Source organism: Malus domestica, chromosome 16, assembly GCF_042453785.1.
Source record: "Malus domestica chromosome 16, GDT2T_hap1".
Lineage (NCBI taxonomy): Eukaryota > Viridiplantae > Streptophyta > Magnoliopsida > Rosales > Rosaceae > Malus > Malus domestica.
This window is the reverse complement of record NC_091676.1, coordinates 19,501,133-19,520,559: the sequence shown is the minus strand read 5'-3', so window position 1 is coordinate 19,520,559 and position 19,427 is coordinate 19,501,133. Positions and strand designations below refer to the sequence as shown.

At 38.8% G+C, this 19,427-nt stretch overlaps 3 protein-coding genes across 4 annotated transcripts; all 3 read right to left on the bottom strand.

Annotated features, from left to right (window-relative positions):
- Window positions 1-2,233: 2,233 nt before the first annotated feature.
- Window positions 2,234-4,598, bottom strand: LOC103443106 (1-aminocyclopropane-1-carboxylate oxidase homolog 1-like). Of its 2 annotated transcripts, XM_070815002.1 has the most exons (4): window positions 3,990-4,598; window positions 3,306-3,627; window positions 2,947-3,217; window positions 2,234-2,601 (listed from the first exon to the last, which is right to left on the bottom strand). In XM_070815002.1, exons 1-3 carry the CDS (start codon window positions 4,505-4,507, stop codon window positions 2,966-2,968), a joined length of 1,092 nt encoding a protein of 363 aa, XP_070671103.1. In that variant the 5' UTR covers window positions 4,508-4,598; the 3' UTR covers window positions 2,234-2,601; window positions 2,947-2,965. The 2 variants fall into 2 exon arrangements, with proteins under 2 accessions (XP_070671103.1, XP_070671102.1); XM_070815001.1 differs by lacking the exon at window positions 2,234-2,601 and having other exon boundaries at window positions 2,741-3,217.
- An 8,610-nt stretch (window positions 4,599-13,208) lies between these two features.
- LOC103443105 (uncharacterized) lies at window positions 13,209-15,792 on the bottom strand. Its single transcript, XM_008381890.4, has 5 exons — window positions 15,347-15,792; window positions 14,814-14,931; window positions 14,615-14,704; window positions 14,409-14,507; window positions 13,209-13,594 (listed from the first exon to the last, which is right to left on the bottom strand). The coding sequence occupies exons 1-5, from the start codon at window positions 15,412-15,414 to the stop codon at window positions 13,490-13,492; spliced, it is 480 nt and encodes a 159-aa protein (XP_008380112.1). The 5' UTR covers window positions 15,415-15,792; the 3' UTR covers window positions 13,209-13,489.
- A 2,235-nt stretch (window positions 15,793-18,027) lies between these two features.
- On the bottom strand, window positions 18,028-18,745 carry LOC139193042 (uncharacterized). The gene is made up of 2 exons (XM_070816000.1): window positions 18,508-18,745; window positions 18,028-18,341 (listed from the first exon to the last, which is right to left on the bottom strand). The coding sequence occupies exons 1-2, from the start codon at window positions 18,743-18,745 to the stop codon at window positions 18,028-18,030; spliced, it is 552 nt and encodes a 183-aa protein (XP_070672101.1).
- Window positions 18,746-19,427: the final 682 nt, after the last annotated feature.

Here is a 19,427-nt window from a genome sequence, read left to right as displayed (position 1 = left end):
TAGGAATTTCTCCTCTTTTGTGTTCCTCCGTTGAATTTTGCATTATGAGTAGAGACATTTGATTGGCTCTATATCCCATTTCACAAAATTCTCTCTTTCTTGTGCAATTCTCTCATCAGTTAATGTTGAAGGCTGAGTGAACCTTGAATACTATGTTGAATTCCAACATTCCAAAATTCATCTCAATCTGCTACTTCCATGCTTTGAAGTTATTGCCATTCAACTTCTCAACATTCACCAAACTCAACATATTGAAACCTGTTAACTCAAAATGAGTTGGGGAATTTCATAAATTTATGATCAAGACAAGAACTGATACAATAGTGTTTAGTAGAGTTGACCATGGGCCACCGATCTACTCCTGGGCCCTTACCATAAGCTTGTATTCATATTCAAAGAGAAACTAAACCCAGCCCAAGTTATACGTTACTCTAATTTAACTCATAAAAGCCACATTGTTAAATGCTGTGGTTGAAAGAAGCCATGATCTGTTGTACGACAGCATGGACAAAAGCAATGAATTATACAGCCTCCCTTGGGCAACAATTGTAATGGCGGGGTTGTGGGGCGGTTGCTACTGTGTCAGGCTCTTTGAGTCATTGTAGATTTAGTCGCCCTAATTCCAGCGTATATGGAACAGATTGACCACCCTACGGTCCAATAATATAATATTATGTATAAGTTTCTTTCTGGCATTGTATTATTAAACTAAAAAGTCATGTACCGATGAACTCATTCCATGCAAATTACTCTCCTACTTACATAACATACCTATCACTAAAAATACTCTAGAGAGGAATGCAATGCTTAGCTTCAGCTAATGGTTGCATTTGCGTGTTTTAAGCTAAAAATTTCAATCTAATGAGAAGTTTTTCAATGGGCCAAGAATATAAACCGATATACCAAGTGTCATAACATAAATGGTTGAAAAAATCTAATATTCAACCGCTATTATAATCCTATTCCAACCAATCCAACCATTCAAAAAATCAAACATCACATACCCGGTTGATGATAGAACTCATAGGGGACATTTGTTTGCCCTCACTAACATTCACTAGTTTGGACTGACTTAAATATTAGTGAAACCTGTGTTTGTTACCTTGCGGAATTAAGTTTAATGAGACTAGGAAGGACTAGCCTCGTCTAAAGACCTCACTAACTGGACTTAGCGAGAGCCCCAATAAGCATGGACTAGCTAAGACCGCTTCATCCTAGTTCTCTCCTCCTCATTGCTCTCTTCCTCTCCCTGCTTTCTGCAGCTGTCCTCTCTTTCTCTCATCGCCCCAAACTCAGAATCGTGAAGAGCCCTCATACTCAAACCTCAATCGAATAACCATGAGCTCCGTCGTCCAATTCATCGATCAAACCAAGCTCATTGATCTCGCCCTCCATTTGGCTCCGTCCTCCTCGACCTCAATTTTTGACGGCACAAGCTTCATCTCTGACGATCTCGTCATCTCCGAAGTCACTTGTTCATTTAAATTTTCCAATTTGAATTATGGGTTCTCTTCTCTGCACTCGAAGTGTTTTCCCCCAAAAGATCACTATTTTTAATGTTGGAATTGCATTTCTTGAATGCCCAATTGTGAATCTTGAAGTTTAAATAGGGTTTCGAACAATATGGGAAGTGAGAGAATGGCCAAGAGATTGTCTTTGGGTGGCATAATGAGGAAGAAGCTATTCAACATCACCAATTTGCCAGCTAGGAAAACGATGAGCGAGGAGGACGGATTTACTTAGTTGGTAAAATCTCACTTGGGTCCTCTTCCAATTTTTTTTCCGATTTTCGATTTTCGATTTTTTTTTTTATTTTTATTTTTGCTAGAATTTCTTAGTGGTTTTTGTTTGTGTTTGTAAATTTCTAAATTAGGAAAGATTGTTGAACTAGGAATTTTGAAATTTAGCATTTCAATGCATATATTAGTTAATTTTGGTTGGTTTATGCCACTTTGGTTTTGGATTTAGGAATGGGATGTTGAAAATTTTGATTTTGGTTGAAATTTAAGTTGAAGCAAATAATATGATTTTTTTTGTTATATATTATGGGTTTTTTTTTCTTTTTCTTTATCCTGTTTTTTTAATCCGACACTGCACCAAACGTTTCACCAAGTCAATTCAACTTAGTCTAGTCTAAAACCAATCCAACTTAGTCCCTGAAGTTGATCCAGTTCGAGTTAGTCCGGTGAAACAAACGCACTCTTAATGACAAGGGTATGGTCAAATCGAAAAATAGAAAAGTTGCTCCTTAGAATAAATACCAAAAAATAATGTACCTTCTTTTAACAAACTGGCTCAGTAATACTAAGAACAAAGTTGCTCCTTAGAATAAATACAAAAGCTCCTTCTTTCCGCTAATCTTGTTTCACTAATTTTGAAAAGAGAAACCGAGAATACAGACAGAGATACCGGCATACATAACTAGTTTCCTCGAGGAACCGTCAGGTGAAGTCAGAAACTAAACCCATGTCTAATATAAGGTTCCGTCCTTAATCCTCATGTAGTTTTTGGTTTTGGAGCTCTTTTCCTGAGCTGTCGTCTCTTTGGTATCGATGTCTTCATGCCTACGAAAAAGAGCAGAGCTCCGAATAATGCCAAGTTCTGCAAATCATACCAAGTAAATCAGTAACAATGACTTGGCAGTTTTCTTTGCTTCAGCTTTGATAGCATGCCTAAACAAATTGACCCAATGGTCAAACTTTGATCATAATAACTTCAATTCAATTCTTCAAGTGGTTCGTAGGTGGAAAACTTAATCTGGCTGCACTATGGTTCAATAACCATTACAGCTGTCATTGATATACAACTCAGTAATCAACCACTTAATTAATTACATTTCTCTGTACTGATCGATCAGCCTAAAGTATTACAATCAAAACAACCAATATATATGTATGCCAAAAGAGTAATGTTACACACTATACAGGTAATAATATAATTTAGTACCGCTCTTCATAGCAGCAGCTCAAAGCTTGAACTGAGACAAGGCAGATGAGCCATCAAGGCCTTTGTTATGGACGTAAAGAACGTAGTCCCTTACAGTAGTCTCCCTATACTTTGGAGGATTGTCTTCTGATAATAGCTCCTTGATCGGTCCATAGAGTTTTGTTGACGGTAACATGCCGGTGTAAAAGAGGCTTGCAATGGATACTCTTGGACCTACACGGTTTGCCAGTACCCTATGTTGTACGCTCTTGAATCTGTCATTTGATATTAGCTGAAACCTCACAATAATTCACTTTTAGAACCTAAATTAAGAGCATAAATATGTCGGCTTAAGTATTTCCTAATAATATGATACTTGCCTGCAGAAGATCTCCAATATTAACCACAAGAGCTCCGGGCACAGGAGGAACATTAATCCACTTGTTCTGAGGAAGAACTTGGAGACCACCAATATGATCTTGTAGAAGTATCGTGAGGAAGCTGAAGTCACCGTGCTTGGTGGTTCCCAGAGTCAATTCCGGCTGTGGACAAGCAGGATAGTAATGGCTTAGAAGCACAAGCCCCTCACTACAATCTATGTCATTTAAGTGACTTGGCTTTAGGCCAAGAGCCTCCGACAACAACTCCAACAGCAACTTCCCCAACTTCATTACTTGCTTCGAATATTCAACCAGTATGTCTCTGCATATAAAAATTATTTGACAGAGATTTAAGTAAAATGGTTAGCATGTGTGACTTGTGTGTCGTGATTTTAACTGTATTTCTTTTCTTACATATGACCATTTGTTTAATTTACATTCAGTCTCCAGACTCTCCACTTTGTTGGAGGCCCTAAGTTCAAATCTCATGGACGAAAGTTGTTAATGAAAAAGCAAAATTTTAAGATTTTACAAAATGATTCAATTCCTACATCAAAGTGTAGAAATTAACAACCAAAAGTCAATACATGATCGAATCTCATCTAGGATATGAATAAATTCTAAATCAAACTAGTTACCATTGTAGCAAAGAATTATAAATTATCATGCATGTCGCATATATACCTGCATACTTCTGGCAATTCTTCCGGCTTAGGAGGATTAGGAGCCATGTAACACCCAAAACTATCCCTCCAACTAGTAGCCGGTGCACTATACAGATCAAAATTGCTATTGTAGACCAAAGGTCTGGAGTGTTCACGAGTATAAAGCTCCTTCTTCACTTGAGTGTCTTGCTCAAAAAACCCACGTGCCCCATTTTTCATCTCCTCCAAAACATCTACCGGTATTCCATGATTTGCAATCTGAAAAAAGCCCCAAGTCTCCGATGCCTCTGCGACTTTTGCAACAATCTCCTTGCGCTTAGTTAGACTACCGAGTTCAAGGCCTTGAAGATCTATGACCGCTATGCTAAACTGGCTGGCTTCTGAATCGGAGCTGGTTTCCGACTCCTCTAGCGGGTGATGAAAAATTCGAGGAACTTCCGTTATGCCCGCATCAACGAGGCCTTTAACTCCTTCTTTTGTGTCATCAAAAGCTTTTACTTCACTTTTTCGGTCGTAATTTGTGTTGGTCGCTACCATCTTTGTTTGTGTCTAGATATTATTCACACAAATACCTAGTGTATTGATGTGTATCAGTAACCAGAGAATATGATCACTTTGTAGTTGTTCAAGTTGGAAGAATAGACCAAAAGATAATGCTAAAATTATTTGGACTTGGTGGGAAATCAAGATCAATCATTTTCCAAAGACTTACAATATATTAAAATAATCTCATCATTAATCACATGTTAATTAGGCATCGTTTAAATAGTTCAATACCTAATACCTTTGACCCAAAATATACGTGGGATTTTTTTTCGATACGAAATATACTGGGGTTTTGCGTTTTATTTATTTATAAGCAGCATATTACGCTGAATTGCAATGTGAAAAAATATATTTGTAACAACCCGTCCCGGAATTTACGGAACGAAGGGGTATTGTTGTAATTTCACTAAGTTTGGGATATTTTTTATTTTAAAAATTGTTTTTGGGTCTTATTGTGTGTGCCCATGGGGCCATTTGTTTTGGTTTTGTCCCCGGGTCCCAATTCTCTCTCTCCTCCTCTCCCTCACTTTTTTCTCTTTTCTCATCTTCCCCGTGCTCCCTCTCTCTGTGCTCTCCCCTCCCCGAGCTCCCACACACACACACACACTCACTCATGCACACTCACACAACACGGCGACCTCACCACCCCACCAGACCCACCCCATGTCGAACCCAGCTACTGCGTCGAGCCAAGGAGCTCCGGCGAGGAGCTACGGTTTTCCCAACGAAGACCTCATTGATTCTAGTGAAGATAATGTTACAAAACCCTTTAAAACCTAGTAGATCGTGTTTTAGTGTGAGCTTGGGATGTTTTTGAGTAATTTTGGTGGCTTTTGGACGTGGAAACAAGTTGGGGAAACCTTCCCTAGTTTTCGGTGAAGACCCGACGGCTTGCAGGCTGTTTTTCAGCTGACTCCAGCCACGACTAGCCCCGTGATAGGTATAGATCTGTTCCTCTTCCCTTGGGCTTCATTTTGGTATTTTATATGACTAGTTTTATTAATTGGACTCTTTATGGCTTAGGGGTAATTATTTGGGACATTTTCATCTTCGCTAGTTTGCATGGCTCCTCGGCGGCGAAGTATCCATGAGTGGACCCTTTCTAAAATGCATGTTTTAATAGTAGAAATGCTACATGAAAAGTATGATTTAATGATTACGTTTTATGAGATATTATGCTTACTAAGAATATTTTGGAATATCATATTTTATCGAACTGATGTTCTTTGTAGTATATACGATGGATGACTATATACTATTTATGAAAATGCTTTTACACACTTCTTTATAGTATATATGATGGATGACTATATGTTATAAAGATGTTTCGAGATATATGTACCTATGTTTGGAAAAACTATGTTCAATGATTTTGTGTGTATCTATTGGTCGTTGTTCTGCCTACGGGCGAGGGAGATATATGGCTGAGGGAGATATATGGCTGGCGGAGACATATGTTGATGGCTTCGGGCCGAGAAATACTAATACTGATATCACTAGTTAGCACACTATATATATGAGATATGTTTCATGAAAGGTTTTATGGCATGTTAAGGTTTCGGAAACCTATTACATATTATGCTATGAGTGTTCATTAAACTTTGGGGGTTAGTATGTTGATAACTGTTTCAGTATTTTATATATAGGTAAATTACATAGTAACCCCTCAGGTTTGAGGTCTATTACAACCTCATACAACATTTTTAAAACATTTCACTTTCATACCTCAAGTACTATTTTATTTCAAAATAATACCTCCAGTTGATGCACAAAACAGGAGGTCTTGGAACAACGTAAATCCGACCGTGAATCTGCAAGAAATGTAAATAACACAAGATGTATCGTGGTTCACCCCAATGTTTGGGCTACGTCCACACTGATTATTGTATTTCTGAGAGTATTTAGGATGAGAGAGCTTCTGAGGGTGAGAATGCCTAGGAATTGGCCTCCTCCAATTGTGAGGGTGAGGAGTCCTTTTATAAAATAAGGGTTCCTTACTTATTACATAGTTGCCCCTTCCTTTATTACATAATTACATTTAAGTCCCCCGAGTATTTGTACGAGATCTAAATACGGAGGCCCTTAAGTGTGGTATAAACAGTAGTCCCCCAAGTCTTCAGTCAATAAAGTCTTTTGGCTGGAAACTTGAAATTCAGTCCATGTGTGGGCCGAAGTAACTAGACGAGGGCTCGCTCCTCAATACATGAATGATGGGCTAGATTTGATGCTCGCAGTGAGGCGGTTGCTTAGTAAGCGACGATACTCTCTAATGGTGGTGAGGGAGTCCCTTTTATAGAATAAGGGCTCGCTCCTCAGTACATAAGTGATGAGTTATAAGTGATGCTCGCGGCGATGCAGTTTGCTCAGCTGGCGGCATTGCTCTCTAATGAAGGTGAGGGAGTCCTTTTTATAAAATAAGGGATCGCTCCTTAGTACATGAATAATGGGTGATCTCTACTGAAAGTGAGGGAGTCTATTTTATAGAATAAAGGCTCGTTCCTCAATACATAAATAATGGGCTAAGTCCCCCAAGTATTTTTCATGAGGTCTAGTTGAGGCTCAATATATGGTATATAGTGTAGTAGTCCCCCAAATCTTCGGTCAATAGAGTCTGTTGGCTGGAGACTTCAAATTGAATCCATGTATGGGCCGAAATGGCCGTTGTTCGGAGGCGGTATTTGTATACCCTGCACTGAAGCTTTGTAGGTGAAGCTTTGCAAGCGAAGCTTTGAAGCTGGAGCTCTATAAATGAAGTTTTTGAAGCTAGAGCTTTTGTAAATGAAGCTTTTGAAGCTAGAGCTCTGTAAATGAAGCTTTTGAAGCTAGAGCTTTTGTAAATGAAGCTTTTGAAGCTGATTGACATGAGTGATGCTCATGAATGTTTATGTTGATTGACATGAGTGATGCTCATGGATGTTGACGTGAGTGATGCTCATGAATGTTAACATAAGTGATGCTCATGAATGTTTATGTATGATTGATATGAGTAATGCTCATGAATGTTTATGTATGATTAACATGAGTAATGCTCATGAATGTTAATGCTCATGTATAATTTGAAGTACTGGGCGTACTTTGATCACTTGGTTGGCGATAATAGCGGCGGGGTGCCAAATAATTTTTTGTAGTACTGGGCGTACTTTTGGTCACCTGGTTGGTGATAATAGCGGCAGGGTGCCGAATAATTTTTTGTAGTACTGGGAGTACTTTTGGTCACCTGGTTGGTACTATTTTGGGCTCATGGGCCTTCGCCCTCCACACAACATTCCAACCCATTTATTTTGGGCTTTGCCATTTTTTTTTATTACCCTCTGATGAGGTTTATACAGATGTCTCCGAAAGATAAGAAAAATAAATCATATCATACAAAAACAAGGAAAGTAAATCATATCATTCTGGTGGGGTGTTTATTCCTTGCTTTTGCTTTCTCTTTTACTTTTTCTTTTCTGCTTTTGTTTTTTGTTTTCCACTGCACTCTCTCTGTCTCTTCACCTAGCAGACAGAAGGAATCATAATAATAGGAAGATCTTTTGTTTTTCTTCTTTTCTCTCCACTGCGTCTCTGTCTCTCCACCTCCACCCTCTCTGGCAGACTTGCTTTACTTTTTCTTTTCTTTTCCGTGGATCAGTTTCCAAGGCGATGTGGAGTGCGAGGTAGAAGACGAGCTTGAAGGAGAACTTGCGGAGCTCTTTGAAAAGGATGTAGCAAAGGACGATGAACCCCGACCCAACGAACAATAAGCTCACCGCTCTGGCGTTTACTACCATCAAGATGTGGCGATCATACGCCGACGACTTGCCCCGTCGTCGCCATTTTCTTCACCCACTCTCTTTCGTCGAGGCTGATCTCTGGGAATCCTGAGCCTCTGACCTTGTTGACGAACTTCTCTCTGTTGCGAGCCTCTGACCTTGTCAGCCGCCAGCGTCCGCTCCAGCGACCCGCCAGAGAAGCAAAGGGAACTCAAATATGCATTAACAACGAGCATATCTTGTTTAACTGTTGTAGTGAAATTTTGGATATGTCTGATTTTGACAGATTCATTTCCACTTGGATGGAATCGGTCCATACCCCTCATCACTAAAGCTCTTGGATTCTGGCCATGCTCCAGTATCAAGGTTTCTTATGATCAAATCTTCACCATATCTTGCCTTCTTCCAGATTGAATTGGGTGGAACAACACCCTCTTGCTCAAGTCCCAAGAAATCCTACGATCGAGTTGTGTGTAATTTTCTTTGCTGGTTCAAGAATAATGAGACTACCCTTGGATGCCTTGCAATCTGAGCTGCCTCGGAAATTGTGGACGAGTCGACTAGGTGACTCGGCGACTCTACGATCAGCTTCTGCTTGAGCAGAGGTCGGGTCGGTGAAGATGGGATTGGGGATGGGTAGTAGCCCGAGCTTGAACGACTCAGGGCGCGGGTGAATCAGGAGGGCCGAATCCTTGGCCGAAGACGATGTCGTTGCAGGCTCAATTAGGTCGCTCATGGCTTCTTTTCCCAAGAAGCAGCAAAACGCATAGTTTTTGTGTAGACAGATTTGTGAGTTGCAGATCTTCCAAAAATGAATAGAGAGAGAAAAAAATGGGTTTTTGGACGGTTTTTTTTTTTTTTTTAAATTGCACAAATTCTGCGAAGGTTTCTTGGAAAAGCCCAAAGAGTGAGGTTTTCTGGGTTCTTGGGTTTGGGTTTCTACAGATTCATGGTGGTGAGATGAAAAAATGAAAGAGAACCGACATAGTTTTTCGGGTCGTTTCCCACAGACGGCGCCAAATGTTGGTGCACAAAACCGGAGGTCTTGAAACAATGTAAATCCGACCGTGAATCTGCTAGAAATGTAAATAACACAAGATGTATCGTGGTTCACCCCAAGGTTTGGGCTACGTCCACACTGATTATTGTATTTCTGAGAGTATTGAGGATGAGAGAGCTTCTGAGGGTGAGAGGGCCTAGGAATTGGCCTCCTCCAATTATGAGGGTGAGGAGTCCTTTTATAGAATAAAGGTTCCTCACTTATTACATATTTGCTCCTTCCTTTATTACATAATTACATTTAAGTCCCCCGAGTATTTGTACGAAATCTGAATATGGAGGCCATTAAGTATGGTATAAACACCTCCGTTACATTTTTCATCCATTGATCCTTTAAGTGCTGACGTGGCTCTCACATTTATGCCACGTGACTGCCAAATGTATGCCACGTGGCAAAAATAATATTTTTTTAAACCTGAATCTTCTTAAAAAAAACAAAAACAAACAAACACACAAACAAAAGCAAAAGCAAAAACTGAACATTCCCTTCCCTTCCCCCCACACACAAAAACCCAGAAACTTACACACCCCTCTCCCAGACGACCCACCTCACCCCACCTCGCAGAGGCCTTTCCCGTCGCCCCCTCCACCCCTCGCCCCCCACCCCCGCCACGACTACAAGCTTACGCGACTCCCCCTCCCCCCTACGATGATAAGCTCCGACGACTCGCCCCCCCTCCCGGCGACGACAAGCTCTCGCGAACCCTGCCCCCGGCGACAAGCTCCCACCGTCAAGTCACCTCCCTCCGCGGTCCTACGACGAGGAGTACGTGCTGAAGAGGAACTCTAAGGCTAGGGTTCTTAAGGTCGGGATGCCAGGTCGTCCTCACTCCAGAGCTTCAAGGAATGGTGGTTGTTGTCCCTAAGGCCAAACTCTTGGATTTTTGTGTATGAATTGAGAAAATTGTTGTTCAATTTCATGATTTGAATATGTTGGAATGTTGTGGGTGAGGTTACAGATGAGAGAAGGGAGAAAAGGGGTAGGGATGAAGAGGAGAAAGGGCTCAGGGAAAGTGGGGGTAGGGTGGGTTTTTGGATGTGAGGGGAGGTGAAGAGAGTGAAGGAAAGGAAGGTGGTTGGGAGGGAGAAGAGGGGTAGGTAGAGGTTACGGGGGTGGTTTTGCGTTTTCTAAGTTTTGGTTTTTTTTTATATTTTATTTTATTTTTATTTAGAAGATTCAGATTTTAAAAAAAAAATTAAAAATTTTTTTTTTCCACGTGGCACACATTTGGCAGCCACGTCAACACTTAACAGATCAATGGATGGAAAATGTAACGGAGGTATTATTTTGAAATAAAATAGTACTTGAGGTATGAAAGTGAAATGTTTTAAAGATGTTGTATGAGGTTGTAATAGACCTCAAACCTGAGGGGTTTCTATGTAATTTACCCTTTATATATATATATATATATATATCAATTTGGTCCACTCATGTGTGTTTTGTGCTCTCTCAGGACTTAGAATTAAGGCGTACAATCCCGGCGTCAAGGCACTCTCGCATCGACATCATCGAGTCCTCTTGGTGTAAGACCTACTCCTTTTGTTCATTCAATTTTGTATTATTTCTTCTTTAGTGTATAGAATTAGTTGTATACTCTGAACACGTTCCTCATTTGTATATTAATTGTATTTAAATTTATAAGTATTGTTTATATTTATTTTTTCTCATGCATCCTAATATGACTTCGTCACCTTCGGGTGTCGGCCAGTACGTGCCTACTTTGGTGTTCGGGGAATATCAGGGTCGGGCATGTCAATATTTAAAGAGAGCATTTTTGTTCACCATCCTAAATCTTAGTGTATGCTCACCATACATCTATTGACTATCAAGGCATTAACGAATATAGAAACTTGCGTCAAATCGGGACACTTCCAAGCATAATGTGCTTATATTATAATTAAATATAATTAACTGATATGACAGAACTTAACAGCCTGAATGCTTTAAGTAGATCTCTTTATTTTTCTATGAAAAGATAAGGTCTATATGTGTATTGGACATATTCTTTTTTTTAACAAATGATATTATCTAAACGAATAAATTAATACAAACGACATCTCACTTTCCAAGATCAAAAGGTGGTGATGACTAAGGTCCACTTTGGGTGATGTGAGAGAGGTGGGGTGGACAAGTACCACTTGAAGGGTTATTGAGTGGTATTAATTATGAAAACCACCCGGTACGTGGGCTTTTTATATTTTGAAAAGTTTGGAATATATTTTATATATAAATATATATATATATAAATGTTATATAAATTATTTGGATAATGTTTTGTTTTTTTTTCTTAGGCAAGCATATTACATATGTACATAAAACAATCATATGTATGTTCTTTTTTAAGAAATAACAAATTATTCAATAATTATTTATATATGATATAGTAAATTTAATTAATTCATATAATATATAATAAATTTACCTAAATCCGTCTAGTAAATTTAACTAATTCATATAATATATAACAAATTTTCCTAAGTCCGTCTAGTCCGCCTAGGCGTTAGACCCCAACTCACCGCCCAACTTGCACCTAGCGCCTTTTAAAACCATGATTATAGCTCACTTTCAATTGCTCATAATCACTTGACAGTGAGTAAAGTTACATATGCACAAGAAACTGATCAAAATTGCCAATATCTAAGTTATTCAACTTGTTGGTAATGTTAACCAACTTCAATAAGTGCTCATGAATGCTACTAGAACCATCATGCTCGGTGTTTATTAATGTTGACAAGCAAGCTCCAGTTTCAGCTTTATGTGATTACTTAAACTTCTCTTCAATCTTGATTCTTGTCCATATAATTCTTAGCCAAGTCACAACAAGGAATTTCTCCTCTTTTGTCTTCCTCCGTTGAATTCTGCATTATGATTAGAGACATTTGATTGGCTCTATATCCTATTTCACAAAATTCTCTCTTTTTTTGTGCAATACTCTCATTAGTTAATGTTGAAGGTTAAGTGAACCTTGAATACTATGTTGAATTCCAACATTCCAATGTTCATTTCAATCTGCTGCTTCCATGCTTTGAAGTTATTGCCATTCAACTTCTCAACATTCACGAAACTCAGCATATTGAAACTTGTTAGCTCAAAACGATTTGGAGAATTTCATAAATATATGATCAAGACAAGAACTGATACAATAGGGTCTAGGAGAGTTGACCATGGGCCACCAATCTACTCCTGGGCCCTTACCATAAGCTTGTATCCAGGTACAAAGACAAACTAAACCCAACCCAAGTTGTAAGTTACTCTAATCTAACTCATAAGAGCCACATTGTTAAATGCGGTAGTTGAAAGAAGCCATGATCTGTTGAACGACGGCACGGACAAAGGCAATGAATTATGCTGCCTCCCCTTGGCAGCAATTGTAATGGCGGGGTTGTGGGGCGGTTGCTACTGTGTCAGACTCTTTAAAGTCATTGTAGATGTAGTCTCCCAGATTCCAACATACATGGAACAGATTTACCTCCATCGTAACATTTTGGTCTAATGATATACTAACATGTATAAGTTTCTCTCTAACATTGTATTGTTAGACTAAAAAGCATGTACCACTGATAAACTCATACCATGCAAATTGCTCTCCTAATTCCATAACATACCTATCACTAACAATACTTGAGAGAGGAATGCAATGCTTAGCTTCAGCAGATGGTTGCATTTGCGTGTTTAATGTAAACATTTCAATCTAATGAGAAATTTTTCAATGTTCCAAGAACATTGACGGATACACTAAGTGTCATAACATAAATGGTTGAAAAATTTTAATATCCAACCGCTATTATAACCCTATTCCAGCCAATCTAACCATTCAAAAATCATCACATACACCGGTTGACGGTAATGACAAGGAGCATAGTGACTAATTAAAGATCTCATATCGAAAAATAGAAAAGTTGCTCCTTAGAATAAATACCAAAAAATAATGTACTTACCTTCCAACCGTCGACGACAAACTGGCTCAGTAATACCAAGAACAAAACAACAACCCCTCAAAATAAACAAAAGCTCCTTCTTTCCGAAAATCTTGTTTCCCTAATTTCTGAAAAGAGAGACCGAAATACAGACAGAGATACCAGCATACATAACTAGTTTCCTCAAGGAACAGTCAGGTGAAATCAGAAACTAAACCCACGTGTAATAAGGTTCCGTCCTTAATCCTCATGTAGTTTTTGGTTTTGGAGCTCTTTTCCTGAATTGTTGTCTCTTTGGTATCGATGTCTTCATGCCTACGAAAAAGAGCAGAGCCCCGAATAATGCCAAGTTCTGCAAATCATACAAAGTCAATCAGCAACAATGAGTTAGCAGTTTTTCTTTGTTCAGCTTTGATAGCATGCCTAAACAAATTGACCTTTGGGTCCATAGTGTTAATAAAAAAGGGGCAACCTTGTGCAAGCAGCTTCTAAGCTAAGGGAGGGTCCAAGTCACAATATGGTAACCTCATTCTTAGGTGAATAATCAAACCGTCATTAAAAAAAGGGAACTTTAACGAAAAGTTCCCGGTATTGTTCACTTTAACGAAAAACCACATTTTTACATTAAAAAGTCAATCCTGATACTATTCACTTTACCCTTTATTTTGTCTTTATCGTTAAAACTCAAAGTTTTCAAACCCTTTAGTTTTCCATTAAAAAAAATTACCCACAGTGAAATATCAATAGTAGGACCAAAAATGAGCAAAATTAATTTTCCACCATGCTATTTTATCATATTCACCTTGATTCCTATAGTTCAACACTTAACAAAAGTACCATTTTAACCATATCGAGTTTTTCCAGATCAGTCATCTCCTCATTAGCATAGAACATCCGGGAGCCGTCCATTTACCAGTAAAATACAATTTCATCCCTATAGTTTTTCACCGGCCGCACTTTTGGTCTTATGGTTGGACCTCGTTGTTGAGTAACTCATACATGGTATGTACAAAATGGACAAAATATCTAATTTGGACCATTTCAACATGTTAAGAAATTAAAATGATAACCTTGTTGAGTTCTAAATTATAGGAATCAACATTAACTAGGGACGAAAACGCATACTGAAAGTGTACGAGGGAAAATAAGAAAACTTGATCACTAACCTGAGTGAAGCTAAAAAAGAGTTGAATGAATTCTGTCTTCTCGGGATCATAGTTGTAGAAGTCATACAAGATAGGAGTAGCAATGGCCTGATGCAGAAGCTGCACAAAAATATAACGAAACACATGTTTTAGCGGCTAATATTGCTCTACGGGTACAAAATAAGATCGAGACCAGCGTCTCAGACAACCAAATCACAGTTACAAACCAGCAAATAGGCTCCAATAGAAGAACCAAAGATGAAGAGAAGACCCCCAATACCCTTCAATGCCACCGTCGCCGCCACTAAATGTTTGATCTGCCGATCACAAAGTACAAAAGTAACTCAGGCACCAACTGAAAACGTACTTTGATCAAAACATTAAAAGAAACTAAAACTCAAGTATTAAACCAAATTAATTTCTTACTTCAACTTGGTTGGGCACTTGCGCACCAGTGTGAGTTGACAGATGAAATGAGAAAACATCGAATTTTGGTCTCAGATATTCGGCTGCGGGTCCTCCGTCCACGCCAAATTCATTGAACCTATACATAGAAACCAACTGTAAGCTTATGCACTGTCTCGTCAAGATCAAGCCTCATACAAAATGAATGATGTGAACTCATAACGAGCATTCGTTTTAGATCAATCTGACAACGTAACAGGCTATCGTAATTACTAATCTACATACCAAATAATTGAAATATGTTTAAATCATATCATTTTACAACTCATCTTGTTCAATTAATTTGGATCTAACTACGAATGCATCACCAAAAATAAAAAAAGGATCCACGAAACAAATAAATAATTACAAATAACAGATTACATAAAAAAAATTAATAAAATCCATGCATGCATGTTTGATGAACTAAAATCATATATCAGATTTTGCATATTTTAAACTTTATTTATTTTTATTTAAAAGACCGAGAGAGAAGACAGAGATCTGGGGCTTACTCATGCCAAGCAGAGAGGAGGAAGACAGAGGCGAAAAGAAGGCGTCCAACGAACGAAACGAAAGCCATGTCGGATGTCTGTACGAGGAGAGACCGAAGCGAGGCCGCGGCAGAGACGCGCGAGACTTTTGGGGCCCCGACTCAGTCAAGTCTCCCGAACTTTCGATGCAAGGAAAAAACTAAGAAGGACAGGGGTGAGAGAGAGAGAGAGAGAGAGCGAGCGAGCGATTAGGGGGGGGGAGTATATCTAGGGAACGACGCCGTTAAGCGGGCGACAGAGGCACGCGTTCGAAAAATTTAAAAGAGCAAAGCGGTCGTTGGTTGGATTCGAATTTGCACTACTCTCGGGAGTATCATAATGTCTTGTACTCGCGGGTCATTGGTGAAAGTTTGGGGATCCGCAGGCCTGCGCGTATTCCCCTCACCGATCATTTTGGGGATTTGTTTGTTGTTTGGGGACTAACGTGGCGGTTTTGGAAAGAGAGTGCTGCCGCCTTTGCAATGTTTATATATGTTTCTATTTAGTTTAGATTCAATTCTTGCCAAATACAAATTTAAATTACATTATTATTAGTTAATTATGAGGTTGTTTAGCCTATTCCCTTATTTCATTAGAGCAGCTCCTCCCCATTGGGGTAGGCTAGCTCAAAGCACATAAAATAGGCCAACCTCCCATTTTTTTGCTCCAGCCCAGCCTAATAGGCTGGCACTCAACCCAAGCTAGCCTCTAGGTCGGCCCAGAATGTGCTAAGCCAAGGGACGAGCTATGTGACGTCAGGCTGGCACTCAACCCATCGCTGCAGCGCACCAATTTCAACCCGTGAGTAGCCACATGGCTCGTTGTGGGCCATTGGATTTCCAATAGCTAGTTTTCTAGACTGTTGGATTTCAAACGGTAAAAAAAATTGAAATTTGAACCCAATGGCTAGTTGACATGGCTCGTTCTGGGCCGTCCGATCTATGATCAACAGTCCACGATTTTGCCCCAAAAAAAAAACGAAACAGTCAAAATTATGACCATTGGCCACGTGTCCACATTTGAGCTATTGGATTTGAATCTTTTTAAAATCTAATGGTCCAGATTAATTAAATTAATAAAAACAATTATTAAAAATTGTTTAAAAATACAGAAAATTTTTTTTAAAAAATTATTTTTTTTTTATATAAATACCTAACCATCATGTTCCACCTTACACCACATTTCAATATTTTCAACACTTTCAATTCAACCAAACCTTTCATATATTTTTTTTGTGGAAAAAAATGGCTACGTGGAAGCTCATCGAAGATGTTACTTTGTGTCAATGTTGGGTTCACATTACTCATGACCCGCTTAGGGGTAATGAGATGGAGTTGTGAGAAATGTGGACTAGAATTAGGGAAGAGTTTTGCACGAGGCTTGGAGATCGCACAAGAAGTAGTCAAGGTCGTTGGAAAAAACTCAACATATCCTTTACTTGTTGGAAAAACGCTCTCTCTTGTGCTTCCAGTAATTTGCATAGTGGAACAAGTTTAGCGGATCAGGTGACAATATTTTTATTTATTTATATGTATTCCACTCGCATCAATATTTTAATTTATTTATTTGTGTTACACCCGCATTTATAATATTGTCTTATCCCGCATTTTATAGACACTACAAGCACAAGCATTCTACAATGCGAAGAACCACAAGAAATCATTCAACAAATAGGAATGTTGGGAAATTGTCAAAGATTGTCCCAGATACAAAATTGTGCCAACCAGTCCAGAAGTTGTCATGCACATCGTCCTTCTACACAATTCACCAAAAGCAAACCTGGCGGAACAAGAAGGCGAAACATTTAAAGAGACAGAAGGAACGCCTAAAGAAGTGTCCGAGACATAGCCGACTTGTCGGTCCCTAAGGCCTCAAGGTAAAAAGGCTGCAAAGAAAAAATGAGTTCTTCCAAAAATGACTAAACAAAATATATGGGCGAACTTGCATGCCAAGGTGAACTGAACATGGCACAGGAAGCGACTAGAGATGAGGCAAAAGTTGCGGCTATGGAAGCAATCTTAGCAGCTACTAAGAGACGTGATGCGGCTAATGAGAGACAAAGAGAAATACTTCATCAAGAAAGCCAACTTCTTAGAGAAGAAAGGATGGCTCAAGTAGATCGTGAAACTACGAACAAGCCTCTAGAAGGAATGTCTCCAAATTCTAAATATTTTTGGACATTAGAAAAAAAAGACGTGGTTCAAAGGAGGCGTGCAAGAGACGAGGAAACAAGTCAACGAGGTTCTAGCTACACATATCCTAGCAACAAACACCCTAGTACCACATATCCTAGCTCCTCAGACTTTGTATAATTTATTATTTATTTCTAGTACTTTATGTAATTTCTTATTTATTTTTAGTACTTTATGAATTTCTTATTTATTTTTAGTACTAGATGTAATTTCTTATTTATTTTTAGTACCAAATAAAATTACATAAACTCACCAAATAAACTTAAAAAAAAACACACGAAATAAAATTACATAAACTCACCAAATAAACTTTAAAAAAAAAACACACCAAATAAACTAATAACTTTATTCTTCCACCATTGGAGATTGGGCCAGGACATTGAGGTCATTTTGAGCCCCTGGAATACCCAAAAAAGCTTGCCAACTCCATGTATCAAATGAAGCCACCGCTTACAAAATGATACTTTTGGCTCATTTTCTATCGCCATAAGCTATTTGCCATGCACTTGGACAGTTTTTCCAGGTCCAGTGCATGCAGTCGATGCTTCCAATCATGCCAGGAAAGCCTCGCATCTTACCCTTATTCAAAAGCCTTCGCATGTCCCTTGGCGTGGGTTTCCGGAGGTACTCATTGGTGTATAAGGCTTCAATTGCGGAGCAAAACCATATCAAGGATTCCAAAACAATTGATTTTCCCATCTTCACTATTTCATCCACTTGATCTGCATATGCTCCATATGCAAGCATCCGCAAGGTAACCGTAATTTTTTGTTCATGAAGAAGACCTAGAACATGAAAAGCGTCCTTTTTTTGCACAAAGTATGGATCATGGTTGCAAATAGCACTCATGATTTTGTCGAACAAGCTTCGTTGCATTCTAAAACCGACATCTAAAAATATGATCAAGGAATACACTGTTGGGGATAAAATAATCTTCCAAGAGATCTTTACCTTGTCTTTCCCTCTTTCTATCGAAGTTTGCGGCACGTCTGGATTTGGCTATCTGACCCACAGCTTGCATGACACGATGGGAATGTGAGACCCTCTGCCTTCTATGTTCATCATCCTCATCCTCTTCCATTGCGAAAGCCTCATCTCCACCTTCCCCCACATTAAACAATTCTTCTTGTTGTGCCAACAATTTTTTCTGGTGCTCATCGATTTCATACAATCTCCTTGAAGAAGACATTGTAATAACTCAAGATTTAAAAACGATGAAGAAGGATTCTGAGCTAAAAAAGAAGGATTCAATTTGGTGTATGAATGAGGATGGATGTAGGGTTTATATGGACAAAAAAAAAAGGATGAGGTTCTGGACAATGCCACGTGGCACTATGTGATTGGTTGAAAATCTAATATAAATCTTGGCTAAATTATTGTAAACAAATAGTGACATGTGGCGTGTAGGGATTGATTGAAAATCTTATCAAAAATTTATTCACAAAATAGTACGTTCGGATAATGACACGTAGCATGACAACATTGGTTGAAAATTTGGTCAAAATCTTGGCTAAATTATTGTAAACATATAGTGACATGTGGCACGTTGGAATTGGTTGAAAATCTTATCGGACATCTATCCACAAAATAGTACTTTCTGATAATGACACGTGGTGTGACAAGATTGGTTAAAAATCCTATCCGAAATTAAAACTAACATTTTTTTATATTATTTTATAAAAAAATTATTAATATTTTAAATGGGCTGGGTGCAAGCGCATTTTGTAGAGTTGGAGATCGTTTGTGCCAGTGCATTTTTTAGGGGTGGAGATGCATTTTGCCAATTACTGTTCATTGGGTCTATCACTGTTCACTGATTGGATTAAATGGGCTGGGTGTTGGTGCATTTTTTTAGGGGTGGAGTTGCTCTT

Excerpts from the sequence above, each read along its gene's own strand:
- LOC103443106 (XM_070815002.1), bottom strand. The coding sequence starts at position 4,507 with ATGGTAGCGACCAACACAAATTACGACCGAAAAAGTGAAGTAAAAGCT. Across the intron at positions 3,628-3,989 it reads GAATTGCCAGAAGTATGCAG|AGACATACTGGTTGAATATT; the intron begins GTATATATGCGA and ends TTTTATATGCAG. Across the intron at positions 3,218-3,305 it reads ATATTGGAGATCTTCTGCAG|CTAATATCAAATGACAGATT; the intron begins GCAAGTATCATA and ends GTGAGGTTTCAG.
- LOC103443105 (XM_008381890.4), bottom strand. The coding sequence starts at position 15,414 with ATGGCTTTCGTTTCGTTCGTTGGACGCCTTCTTTTCGCCTCTGTCTTC. Across the intron at positions 14,932-15,346 it reads CTCCTCTCTGCTTGGCATGA|GTTCAATGAATTTGGCGTGG; the intron begins GTAAGCCCCAGA and ends TTCTATGTATAG. Across the intron at positions 14,508-14,614 it reads CTATTGGAGCCTATTTGCTG|CTTCTGCATCAGGCCATTGC; the intron begins GTTTGTAACTGT and ends ATTTTTGTGCAG.
- LOC139193042 (XM_070816000.1), bottom strand. The coding sequence starts at position 18,745 with ATGTCTTCTTCAAGGAGATTGTATGAAATCGATGAGCACCAGAAAAAA. Across the intron at positions 18,342-18,507 it reads TAGAAAGAGGGAAAGACAAG|GTCTTCTTCATGAACAAAAA; the intron begins GTAAAGATCTCT and ends TTCATGTTCTAG.